The sequence below is a fragment of the Microcaecilia unicolor genome, chromosome 3 (genome assembly GCF_901765095.1).
Source record: "Microcaecilia unicolor chromosome 3, aMicUni1.1, whole genome shotgun sequence".
Classification (NCBI taxonomy): Eukaryota; Metazoa; Chordata; class Amphibia; order Gymnophiona; family Siphonopidae; genus Microcaecilia; species Microcaecilia unicolor.
This window is the reverse complement of record NC_044033.1, coordinates 442,934,001-442,947,680: the sequence shown is the minus strand read 5'-3', so window position 1 is coordinate 442,947,680 and position 13,680 is coordinate 442,934,001. Positions and strand designations below refer to the sequence as shown.

Genomic DNA, 13,680 nt, shown 5'->3' with positions numbered 1-13,680 from the left:
CGTCCTCAGGAGCTGTTCATGCTGCCACCGCATAGCAATGGTTATTATTCTCCATATTTATGAGCAAACCGGTCTCAGCTGCCAAAAATACACAAACTATCTAAGTTTGTAATAAACAAGTTTGTATAAATCTATTCTTTCTTTGGTGACCTGAATAATTATACAATTATAATCCTATATGAAGGCATAAAGGATGTAACCTGCATGTTGTGCACAGTGGTAGGTATGACTTTAGTCACCTTGCTGTACAGACTAGATGGACCATGCTGATCTTTATCTGCCATCTGTTACTAGGTATGTAAGTTTACAAAATCTTATCTTATGTATTTCTAGTCCACCTTCTCACAAAAAAAGGTCTGAAGCAGATTACAAAGAAAAAACCAGACAATCACTGGGAATGATCATAATAAGGCATAACATTTAAAAAGACATCAATCATTAAGAAAGAATAAAAAGTTAAAATGTAAAATAAAACTACAAAAAGAAATGTCTTGAATAAGATATTTATAAAATAAGATCTAAGCTGTTTGTAAAAACCCTGAAAAACCATGTAAGAACATAAGAACATGAGAACATAAGAATAGCCATACTGGGTCAGTCCAATGGTCCATCTAGCCCAGTATCCTGCTTCCAACAGTGGCCAATCCAGACCCTGGCAGAAGCACAAATAGTAGCAACATTCTATGCTACCAATCCCAGGGGCAAGCTGTGGCTTCCCCCAAGTCTATCTCAATCACAGACTATGGACTTTTTCTCCATGAACTTTTTTAAACCCAGATATGCTGCTGTTACCACATCATCTGGCAGTGAGTTCCAGAGCTTAACTATTCTTTGAGGGAAAAAAGTATTTAATCCTATTGGTTTTAAAAGTATTTCCATGTAATTACATTGAGTGTGCCCTGGTCTTTATACTTTTTTGAAAGAGTGAAAAAATTCAATTCACTTCTATCTGTTTTACATCACTTAGGATTTTATAGATCTCAATCATATCCCCCCTCAGCCACCTCTTTTCCAAACTGAAGAGCTCTAACCTCTTTAGCCTTTCCTCATATGAGAGGAGTTCCATCCCCTTTATCATTTTGGTCGTTCTTCTTTTAACATTTTCTAATTCCACTATATCTTTCTTGAGATATGATGACCAGAATTGAATGCAATACTCAAGGTAAGGTTGCATCATGGAGCAATACAGAGGCATTATATTTATTTATTTATAATATTCTTGGTCTTATTTTGCATCCTTCCTAATAATTCCTAGCAACCTGTTTGCTTTTTTGGCCGCTGCTTCACACTGGGCATATTATCTACAATGCCACCAAGATCTTTTTCTTGAGTACTGACTCATAAGGTGGACCCTAGCATCAGGTAACTATGATTCAGATTATTCTTCCCAATGTGCATCACTTTGGATTTGTCCATATTAAATTTCATCTGCCATTTGTATGCCATCTTCCAGTTTCCTGTTGTCTAATACTTAAGGGTAAACTATTCTAAATAGCAGCAGACTGATATGAGAGAGAACTCTCTAGTACACGCTTAGAACTTATAGGGGTCCTTTTAAAAAGCTGTGGCAAAAAGTGGCCTTAGCGTGCCCTAAAGCCATTTCTACCACAGCTGGAAAATGACCGATTTTCCGAATTAATGGCTAAACGTTATATTACCTTTTGTGCATGGCCATTACCAAAAATTATAGTATGAGCCCTTACTGCCACCTATTTTGTAGGTGGTATGGGATCACAAGCTAACTGATCAGCACAGACGCACTCACTCTCCACCTCTTAGACATGCCCCCTCAGACAAAAACTAAAACTTATTTTTTACTGCATGGGTAATGCATGCACATGTGCATCTTACCACGAGGTGCCTCAGCACGCCCCACAATGCACTAGCTTAAGCTGCGGCAAGCATGCATTAGTGCTTACTGCAGCTTGGTAAAAGAGCCTCTTAGTTATCAATGCACCTGCTACTCCTGTAAATAGCAAAGTGTGTCACAAAATTCTTCCATTACTATCAAAAGAGTTCAGTCAGCAAAATATGGACTAGATTTAAGCTTAAACCAGTCAAGACCTGAATTGTTTAGCATAAATTGAACCATGGGATAGGATATCTATCCCAAACTCATCCAATTATATTAATATTCCACCTGGGACACAGAATGGTTTTACTCATTCTGGCAATGTCCTTATTCTGTTCATATGTGTTATAAGTAGCCTACTGCCCAGAGGCACTGATATAGAAAATAAAGAGATTGGGAGGGTGTGAAAAAGATTAGCTGAATGTATTTGTGTTCACATCACAATCATTGATTTTTATATTTTCATGCAGAAAATATTTAACTCGCTGTTGAATTTATCAGAAATCACTCATTTACTAGTAAGACATGCAGTTTGTTTCACTCTGCTTAATTAATGATTGAGAAGTTAATGATTGAGACAGCGTTTTCAAAACTTTGACCTTTTAAAAACTGGACTTTCACAGACAGAAGTGGTGCAGGAGAAAACAAAAGGTAATACTAAAGTTTATGTATCATTGTAAATCAATATCATAAAACCTGAAACTGGTTCTGCAGGCTACTGGCAGATTGCTTTTTTTATTTTATTTGTTTTTCTTTTTTGATATACTTAGTGCATGTGACTTCCAATATATTTGGTGATCATTTTTGTAATTGTTTCTGACTGGTTTACAAATGTGCAATTATTCTAAGGAGTTATTCTGAAGTGAAAAGACGATTTACCTGAAAATTCTTTTACATTCTGAATGATAAAATAATAAACACGTTTTAGTCAGCCTACTAAACTAATGTATTGCGTTCAATTCTGGTTTCTGTATCTCAAAAAAGATATAGTGGAATTAGAAAAGGTTCAAAGAAGAGGAACCAGAATGGTAAAAGGGATGGAAGTTGGAACTCCTCTCATATAAGGAAAGGGTAAAGAGGTTAGGGCTCTTCAGCTTGGTGGGGGGATATGATTAAGGTCTATAAAATCCTGAGTGATGTAGAACAGATAGAAGTGAATTGATTTTTTTCACTCTTTCAAAAAGTACAAAGACCAGGACACACTCAATGAAATTACATGGAAATACTTTTAAAACAAATAGGAGGAAATATTTTTTCACTCAATTAATAGTTCAGCTCGTGAACTCATTGTAACTCATTGTCAGAGGATGTGGTAACAGCAGTTTATCTGGGTTTAAAAATGTTTGGAAAAGTTCCTGGAGGAAAAGTCCATATTATGCTATTGAGATAGACATGGGGAAGCTACTGCTTGCCCTGGAATTGATAGCATGGAATATTACTACTATTTGGGTTTGTGACCTGGATTGATTGGCCACTGTTGGAAATAGGATACTGGGCTAGATGAATCATTGGTCTGACAAAGTATGGCTATTCATGTTCTTATGTTCAAATATATATTACATTTTAAAGTAAGTGTTAAAGCATGATTCAGCAAAGTAGAGTGATGATTATAAAACTGTAGCACAGAGTAATTTTTACTATTTCAAAAATATGACATCTTTAGTAAAATTTACCACAAATCAGAAGCAGCAAAATCAAAGTTACTTTACTAATAAATTTTTAAAAATGGGGGGGGGGGGGGGGGGGGAGACTAACCTGCTTATTTTCAAAAGAGATCGCCAGCCATCTTCCGACACAAATCGGGAGATGGCTGGCCATCTCCTGAACCCAGCCAAATCGGTATAATGGAAAGCCGATTTTGGCCGGCTCCAACTGCTTTCCGTCGCAGAGCCGGCCAAAGTTAAGGGGGGCATTTCGGAAGGGTATGGGAGGCGGGATGGGGGATGGGGGTGTGGTTATGAGATGGCCGGCTTTGGCCGATAATGGAAAAAAGATGGCGGCTCTGACGAGCATTTGGCCGGTTTCACTTGGTCCATTTATTTTTAGGACCAAGCCTCAAAAAAGTGCCCCAATTGACCAGATGACCACCGGAGGGAATCGGGGATCACCTCCCCTTACTCCCCCAGTGGTCACCAACCCCCTCCCATGCAAAAAAAATAAAATAAATAAAAAACATTTTTTTGCCAGCCTCAAATGTCATACCCAGCTCCATGACAGCAGTATGCAGGTCCCTGGAGCAGTTTTTAGTGGGTGCAGTGCACTTCAGGCAGGTGGACCCAGGCCAATCCCCCCCCCTACCTGCTACACTTGTGGTGGTAAATGTTGAGCCCTCCAACCCCCCCCCCAAACCCACTGTACCCACATGTAGGTGCCCCCCTTCATCCCTAAGGGCTATGGTAGTGGTGAAGATTGTGGGGAGTGGGTTTGGGGGGGATTTGGGGGGCTCAGCACCCAAGGTAAGGGAGCTATGCACCTGGGACCAATTTTTGAAGTCCACTGCAGTGTCCCCTAGGGTGCCTGGTTGGTGTCCTGGCATGTGAGGGGGACCAGTGCACTACAAATGCTGGCTCCTACCATGACCAAATACCTTGGATTTGGCCGGGTTTGAGATCACTGGCATTAGTTTCCATTATCGCTGGAAACCAATGCCGGCCATCTCTAAAGCTGGCCCAAATGCTTAGATTTGGCCGGCTCCAACCGTATTATTGAAACGAAAGATGGCCGGCTATCTTTTTTCGATGGCCGGCGCCCTTCTATTATGCCCCTCCAAGGGTCCTGGGAGGGAGGGAGTGGTATAGTGGCAAGTGTCCCTAAGAACACTCCCTCACTGAGGTTGCAGGTTAGCCACTTTATGGCAGGTGGTGCTAAACCTGCCATGTCAGTCAGAGGGGCAGGGCTGAGGCTGGGAGGTGGTTAAATGCCCTGGGGAGAGAGAACGGGGGGGGGGGGTCGTGATACAGAAGGCTGAGAGAAAGAGAGAGATCCCAAAGTTAAAAGGGAGGAAACAAATCTTGGAGGCTGTTCCTTAATTGAAGGGCAGAGGAACTGTATGTTTGAGGCTTCAGAGTAAACTACAAACTGTTGCCACTGAGCTAAGGAACAGAAGAAAAACAAAAGTTTAAAATGGGGAACTTACTTAATCAAGCACAGAGTGTGCACTTTTTATTATATGTGTTGATATATTTTTGAATAATGTAATAAAGATTGTAAAAACAAATTTTTTTAGTTTTATGATATGTGTAAAGCTCTCTATTGTTTATCAGAGACTAAAGTGCTAGAAAAGAGAGATGATCCAACTCTCAGAACAAGTAACTCTGCTAAAAGCTTCCAATGAAACCATTCATGAGGAATGGAAAGGGGAAACTTTATTGGTAGAACCGTTGTGTGAAGAGAAGGCAGAAGTGAATCACATACTTCAAGAACTTCAAGGATTGCTGAAGCAGAGTGTCCCAGCTGAGGAGGCTGAACTGATGAGGAGCTCTTGGATCCGGGAAGCAAAGGAGCTAGCCAAGTGTCTAGTGGCAGCAGAAGAGGAGCTGGCGCAGCAGCAGGATCAGGCTAAGGAGCTCCAATCACAGATCTGCCAACTGACAGACAAGAACCAGGTCTATCAGACCGAAGTGGAAGCTACTCAAGCAGGGGTGTAGCCAGACGTCGCCGGGAGGGGAGCCCGAGGTGGGGGGCACTGTTTAGCTGCCCCCCCGAGATGCCGCCACATTGGACCCCCTGCCGGCGACCCTCTTGAACCCCCCTCCCGCCACCAACCCTCCCCCACCGTCGCCGCCCGCCCCGTCGCCGCATCAGATACCATGTTTGCTGGCGGGGGTCCCCAAACCCCACCAGCCGAAGAGAGTCTTCTCCAGCGCCGGAGTAGCGCCTTCGTTCAATGAAGTTCCTGGTGCGATCAGCTGTTTCTGACGCCTTACGTCCTGCACAGGGCTACATGCACGGTGCAGGATGTAAGGCATCGAAACAGCTGATCGCACCAGGAACTTCGTTGAACGAAGGCGCTACTCCGGAGCTGAAGAAGAAGGGGACCCCCGCCAGCAAACAAGGTATCTGATGCGACGGTGGGGGAGGGTTGGTGGCGGGAGGGGGGTTTAAGGGGATCGTCGGCAGGGGGGCCAGGGCCAAATCTATGGGGGTCCAGGCCCCCTCAGGCCCCACGTAGCTGCGCCACTGTACTCAAGCAGCAACAGCATGACTACAACAAGAACTGGCCAGAGCAGTGCCAGCGGAAGATTATCACAAGCTGCAGGGACAGCTGTCTAATTCTCTGCAAGAGAATCAGGAGGAGTAAGTGATGATCAGAATTCTACTGGAACTAAATAGGCAGGCTGAAAACATGATACTCAAACTGAATCCTATTGCTACACTCTATATATTGGTATTTATATTGATACAGTCATTAAAAATGTGGAGGAAAAGACTTCAGTTTGTCAGCAGTTCCTTCTTTGTCGTATGACCATGCTGAAGGTTACTGGCTTCTGAACAACCTCCACCACCTTTATTTTATTCTGTCCAATATAAGTTTTTAGTATATTTAATATATTTTTAAATAAAATTTGTATATCTTTTCAATGTGTTTCAATATCTGTTACGATTTCAACCCTAAATTTATGCAGTGGAAACTTAGCTTTTTGTCAGTAGAGCTCTATGGAGCCTCTCCATTTCACAATCTCTGCTTCTTCAGGAATCACCAAACTTTAAAAACAGTGCTATTTTTTTCCCATCTAAACAAAATGATATGCATAAATATTTTTTCAGTAGTACCATGTTCATCAATCCTTCAGCAAAATACTTTAAAAACACAGGAGAATGTTGGCATAAAGCTTACCCTTGAATTCTTTTTTCTCTCTCATGCAAGTGCCATTGCTCAGCGATCTAACTTTTGGGATTATGCTTTAAAAATGGTGCCCACTCATTTATCAAAAATGCTGACCCTTCACTCAGTGTCACTTCGGGTTGTTCAAGAATGATTTTTGCAGACGAGCTTATCAAAAAGAATATCAAGATATATAAGAATATGTAGAAAATGGACTGTCTTAATAAAATGCTCTTTAGTTTATATTTATGTTAAGACCTTTGGGTTGTATTGTATCCAAGTGGGATATCCATCTTTGTTCTCGTCACAATAATAACTTCCCCTTCCCGCCCCCTCTTTTTGTATCCAATACTTGGTCAATAACGAAACACCACAGATCATTAAACACATGTGATTTTATCCAAACAGTGTGTTACAATTGGTGCACCTTGTTTTGAATGCAGTAAACAGGATCTATGTTCACTGATTTGCATTTTAAATGGTCTTATAGTTTTACCAATGTATAATTTTTGGCAAGGGTATTCAATAGCATAAATCACAAATGAAGTGTTACAGGTGTTATAATGAAGTTTATATACTTTGTTGTCACCTGGATTAATAAACTATGATCTCATTAGTAATTTCACAAGTTTTACATTGTCCACATTTAAAATGCCCTACTTTATCTGTAAAACTGCTATTGTCCTCTTCTGATCTTCCAAGTAATTCTCGAAAATTGGGTCCTCTGGAATATGGGTTCGGGTTTTGGTTGAAAATACCAGTGCATTTTTGGATGAAACTGTCTCTCCCCTCCCCCTTGCAATCACTCTCAGCCACTCTCCAGCAGCTGCATGCTCTGAAGCCCCCCCCCCCTCCCCGGTGGCAGCACTCTCCTGGCCCTACCTTTTCATTGATGGTTAATAGATGGAGGAGTGTTCCCACTCACTCCTGTGCGTGCCTGGTCTAGAAAATGACTTGTGAGACTGCCTCGAGAGGTCCCAGCAGGCATCGAGAATGGAACCGGCACAGGCAAGAGCATGTGATCACTCTTGCCCATGCCGATTCCACTCTCAAGGTGGCTGCCGGACCCACCTGTAGCACTCGTGAGACTGCACTGGAAATCTTGGAAGCCATTTTCTGGGCTGGGTGTGCGCAGGAGCAGGATTGAGTAGGGACACTCCTGCGCTCACTATCCATCAACGAAAAGGTACACCCAGGCAGGGGCTTCCAGGGGGAGGGTATAAGAGGTGGGAGCTGAATAGAAACCATAGTTACACATCTACATGTAACCGTAGTCTCATCAGTCTGGGCACAAGCTAGCTCATTGCGGGTCAGGGGCACCTGAGACCAGGGCCACAAAGAAGAACACACGGTCTCACAATTCCTTAAAAGCACTGCAGCTTTTCTAGTCTCACACACTGAGCTGGGTGCAGGCTGGGGCCGGACAAAAAATCGCATTATTACAGAGTCTGCTGGATGATGCAAATATGCAAAAAAATGAACTGGAAACTGAGAACAGGGAGAAATTTATTCATCTTTAACATGAGAACAAAATACTGAAACTCAACCAGGAGGGGGGGTCAGATAATGCAAATATGCGAAAGAATGAAGTGGAAACTGAGAACAGGTTAGTAAATTGGAGACTTCTTGAAGTGCATTCCCAGGTAGATAAGAGCAAGTTATATATATATATATAAAATCAAACTAATAAAGCTATTTAGTGGACAACCAAGTCTTCAGGAGCTGTCAAAAATGTATATAGGGCTAGATTCTATATATGACACCTGAAAATTTCATGTGGAAAAAAAATACACCTAGGAGTAGTCTCTAAAGTACGCCTAAATGTTATAGAATAGGCTTAAATTTCCATGCAGTATATAGAATACGCCTCTCCATGCGACCAGTTTTAGTCACGGCCATTTATGCCATGTTTTACTTGGTGTAAATCCTGATGCCTAAATTAGGCACAGAGCGGATGTATTCTATAACAACGCACATAGATTTTAGAAATACCCATGCCCCACCCATGGCCACGCCCCCTTTCCAACTATGCAACTTAGAATTTAAGCGCACCACATTATAGAATATGCTTAGCGAGTTGTGGAAGTAAATCTTAATGCCAATTATTGCTGATAATTGCATGTTAACATCCAATTGACAGTGCTGATTAGCTAGTTAACCAATTAAGTTATGCACATTGTTATAGAATACACTTCGATTTCCATGCAGAAATTAAGACGCGATAAATAGAATCTGGCAGATAATAGAATTCATATCTAATTTCTGATAGCAACCCCAAGTTTGTGGATTTCTTTGCTATGTTAAAAAGCTTTTCATGAGAAGAAACTAGACGAATGGATGAAACTGAGGGAAGTTCATACTTATCGATGTCTGTTAATTGTATGGATATTAAATTAAGTCTAACCATCAATAAGGAGAACACATACAGAGGACAAGCTCCATACAAGGTTTTAAAAGCAAGACAAAGAACTTTCAGTTCAATGCAGGTCTCTACTGGCAGCCAGTGCAATGATTTCAGAAGTGGTGTCACACTATCAAATTTTGTCTTAAACAAAATGATCATAGTTGCTGTGTTTTGTAGCACTTTTGTAAAACCTATGTGTGCTTATCAAGGTCAGGGAACATAATCTTGAAATGGGCTTGCACTTTAACATGAAGAAGACCAAAATTTCATCCTTGATGGAGAAGCAGTAGAAATAGCAGTCAACTTCAGCCTGCTTGGATCAATAATCCAATAATGAAACAACAAGCAGTCAAGAAATCCAAAAACCTATTGCTCTTGAAGGATGATGTATCTCTGCATACAAAGATTCAGCTTGTTCAACTATGGTATTTTCAATAATGTCATATGGATGTGAAAGTTGGACAGTGAAGAACCAAGATTGGAAGAAAATTGATATCTTTAAATTATAGTGCTCTAGCATATCTGATATTAGCAACGCACTATTAGAACTTATACTGAGATGTACTGATTGATATATTACCTTGTGGTTGCTATGTTGATGCTCTAATAAAAACATTTAAACATTAAAAAAAAATTATAGTGCTCTAGGCATACACTATAGACTGCGAAAGAGCCAATCAATCAGTGTGGGAAAATATAAAACGTAAGCATTCCTTGGAAGCTCAAATGACAAGATTTCAACTTTCATACTTCAGACAAATCATGCAAAGAGAGAGATCACTAGAAAAAGGCATCATGCTTGACGAGACTGATGGTCTATGCAAAAGAGGAAGAGCAGCAATGTGATGGATCAATACAATAACAGTTCAGGATGCCCCTATATCGACAATTAGCTGCCTGAATGAAGACCAAACACAGCTCAGAACAGCTATCCATTGAGTAACCGTGAGTTGACATGAATGGCACATAACAGTTACAACAACATGCATGTCTTTGAGCTGGTGTAAAATACGGCATGGATATTTTCCCCATACATGTATATTCCCTTTATAAAATGGGGAATAGATGTGTACATTTTAGCCCTGCCCAAACCACACCCCTTTGAAATCTGTGCATGCCGTAGATCTCCATCTGTTAACAGCAGCTTTCTGCAATCAGTATTTATATGTATGCAATATTTATGTAAATGCTATTATTCATAGGTGAGTATATTTCTAAGATAATGGTTCTACTATATGTAAAGATGGTAGTACTTATATGTGGAAGTTTTCAAATTAGTACAGACAGAGAGGGTAATACAGTATACAATCAGAGAAACCAAAAGAAAAAAGCAACACTGGGCCTTCAAGAATAGGACAACAGGAGTACTTTATTAGCCAAAGACCCGACACGGACCGTGTTTCGGCGCCAAAAAGGCGCCTGCCTCAGGGGTCAAATTGTAGAAATAGCGATCATACAGAGTTCAAGTTGTAAATGCTTGCAAAGCTTTTTATACTTTTTAAACGATCTTCATTTACATAGGTAAACAAGGGTTCTGATGCACTGTCTTTTGCAAGATTAGAACCTGCTGGAACGTATCCTGCTTTTCCCTGTAATGAAATTGTATAATCTTTTCCAGGCACAAGCGTCCTCTCCTGGCCTTACTGCCTGGTTTTGAATCACGAGCTCTCTAAGCTATTTAATCAGCTATGGGATGCAGATGTTAACCGCTTTGTGCCTATAAAATTTAGGCGCAGTGTATAGAATACACTTAGTTGATACTGTAGCGCCTACATCTATGTGTGACCATTTACACCACTAAAAATATGGTGTAAATGTATGCACATAGATTTAGGCACACTGGCTTGTATTCTGTAATAACACACGGAAATTTTGGAATGCCCATGAAACACCCATAAATGCGCCCACAAACATGCTCCTTTTAAGCTACTTGCGTTTATTTTGAACTGCGCGCTTTGCAATTTAGGCACAGTTCTTTATAGAATATACTTAGCGATTTCCGTGCATAAATTTTAATTATTGCCAATTAGTGCTTGTGATTGCTTGTTAAGTGCTATTAAAATTGCAGATTACCTTGTTACATCAATTAAGTTATGCGCATATCTCCGTGCAGAATCTAGGCGCCATATGTAGAATCTGGGGTAAGCGCTGACCAGGAATATTCAGCAGGAGATAACCAGCTATCTCCTGCTGAATATTCACGGATAGTCGGTTAAACGCTATTTAACCGGCCAAGAACCGTTCCTGGCAGGTTAAATAGCACTGAATAGCGGGCGGATAGCACAAGATTTACTCTGAAACTTCCAAGAAAAATTAGTCAGGTAGCAATGGTGAGTTTGTTTCCTAGAAGCTGAAACTCTAAAAAACTAATCTGCAAATTATATTTATGTAATGGAATTATTTCATGAAATCAGATATAAACCATAGTAAAAAGTGTACTTAAATTTACTTCTCTAGCTTGTTCAAAAGGAAAGGACTTCTTTCATCTCACATCCATTTTTGAAAAGTGCAGAAGACGGCTTCTGGCCTTGAAGAGAAAATGCAAGTCTCCCTGGACTTTGCACAGTTGAATGACTTGGCATCTGAAGCTGTTGGAGGCAAGGTAAAATAATATCCAGATGGGTGGATTTAATGTACTACTGTGTGCATTAAACAAGTATATATTGTAATAAATACTGAAGAAGATTCAACTTGTTCAGTTACATTTTAGCAAAGATGTAAGTGGGAATAAATTGGCAATAAGGCCTTGAAGTACAATGGGGAAAATCATTTTAAACATTCTTTTAAAACGAGATTGCCCAGTGGAGTATGTATATAATTTGGGATGGTAGGGAGAGTTAAATTTCTTTATAAAAAATTGCCAAGAAACCCACCAAATATATGCATTATAAAGCATCACCTGAAAACTAATGAAAAACAGGTTTTATGTGGTGGTGTCAGTTTCTAATGGCTTTGCAAAGAACAGCTTCCTCTGATAATTCTTATGAAGATCATTTTATAAGGGGCACATACTCTAAGTGGTAGAGTGCATCAATAGCGTAGCCAGACATAGTATTCTACGTGCACCTAAGCCCAAACTGGGTGGGCTTAGACCCACCTTCATCGATAGATATATATTAAATAGTTTTAACAAAGGGACCTCTGCTATTCAAACATCTCTGCAAATAATACTTTCCCATATAAACAAGCTAAAATCACCCATAAGCTTCAACAAATAACAATGTCTTAAGTTCTCGCTTATAACCTGTCAAAGCTTTAATTTCTCTAATTTGTTTTTGAGATTTTATTACACAGTGTTGGACCCACAATATAGAAGATTTTGCTTCTATATTCTTCCAATTTAATCATGTGATAAAGTTACTTCAAACAAGCATTGTTCACCAGATCTTAATATTCATTTAGGCTGGTGCAAATGCAATTTCAATGTCAGTGCAAGGGGCACTAGTTTGTGCAAGACCTTGAGCATCAGATATAGAACTTTAAATTTAATTCCTTGTTCAATTGGTAACTAATGTAGCTTTCTTAAAACCAGAGTAATATGTTCAAATCTAGATTTTCCTCCTAACACTCTTGCAACCCCATTTTGTGTTACTGGTAAGGCTTGTAACTGAGGGCCCTGTTTACTAAGCCATACCGTAGAAACGCTAACTTTTTAGTATATGCTAACAATAGAGACACCCATTATATTCCTATGGGTGTCTCTGTACATCCATTTTAAGTTAAAAAAAAAGTCTATTATCACTCCCAAATTTAAAATCTTCTGTAAAGTCTTAATTGTAGCGGAATCATACACAAATTCCGAGGGCACATCAATATTCTCTTTACTAGATAATACAAGAATCTGAGTTTTTGCTGCATTTAATTTTAAGTGATTTGCCTTCATCCAGATCTGAATAGATTTCAAATATAATCTTCACGATAAAAGTAGCATCCATTGTGACTTCAAAGGGTACCAGAAATTGAATATCATTTGTGTATATCTTGAAATCAATCTTGAAATCATTCAATAATCTACAAAAAGGCAGTAAAACAATATTAAACAAAATCATTGACAAACAGGATCCTTGTGGAACTCCTGTTTTCAAATGAACAAATCAGATTTATCATTCACTTGACTAACACTAAATTGCATTTCATCAAGGAATGATGCAAACCATCTTAATATATTACCGTCATTTCCTATTGATTTCAATCTATTTAACAAAAGGCAGGTAGTAGGGATGGATATTGTGTTTTATTTTTTTACTCATTTCGCACTAATATACATTATTATCAGTATCATGTACCCTGCAGTGGCAGCAGGCCTTGAAGCCACTGGTATGATCTGATGTCATTATATCTCGAAAGAGAACTGAAGAGCGATAGGAAAACATTTTGATAAAATGAGCCCTAAAAAAATTTAGGAGACACCTTATGGATTAGCCAGTTTAGGGCTCTTTGAGCAGGGACTGTCCTTCTATGTTAAATTGTACAGCGCTGCGTAACCCTAGTAGCGCTTTAGAAATGTTAAATAGTAGTAGTAGTATTTGGGACCACTGTGTAACGGCGATCTGCAGAAAAAAAATGGGGGGAGGGGCAGTACCTGGGTTGCACATTCTT

At 39.9% G+C, this 13,680-nt stretch overlaps 1 protein-coding gene across 3 annotated transcripts in view; it reads left to right on the top strand.

Annotated features, from left to right (window-relative positions):
* Positions 1–2,444: 2,444 nt before the first annotated feature.
* Positions 2,445–13,680, top strand: part of ALLC (allantoicase) — a 100,579-nt gene continuing 89,343 nt past the window's right edge. The window contains exons 1-3 of one of the 3 annotated variants that reach the window (XM_030198906.1): positions 2,468–2,503; positions 9,837–10,026; positions 11,539–11,683. In XM_030198906.1, the coding sequence (XP_030054766.1) occupies positions 11,621–11,683 (63 nt within the window). In that variant the 5' untranslated portion in view covers positions 2,468–2,503; positions 9,837–10,026; positions 11,539–11,620. Of the gene's footprint in view, positions 2,504–9,836; positions 10,027–11,538; positions 11,684–13,680 lie in introns of all 3 variants that reach the window. The other 2 variants (XM_030198907.1, XM_030198908.1) reach the window with 2 other exon arrangements.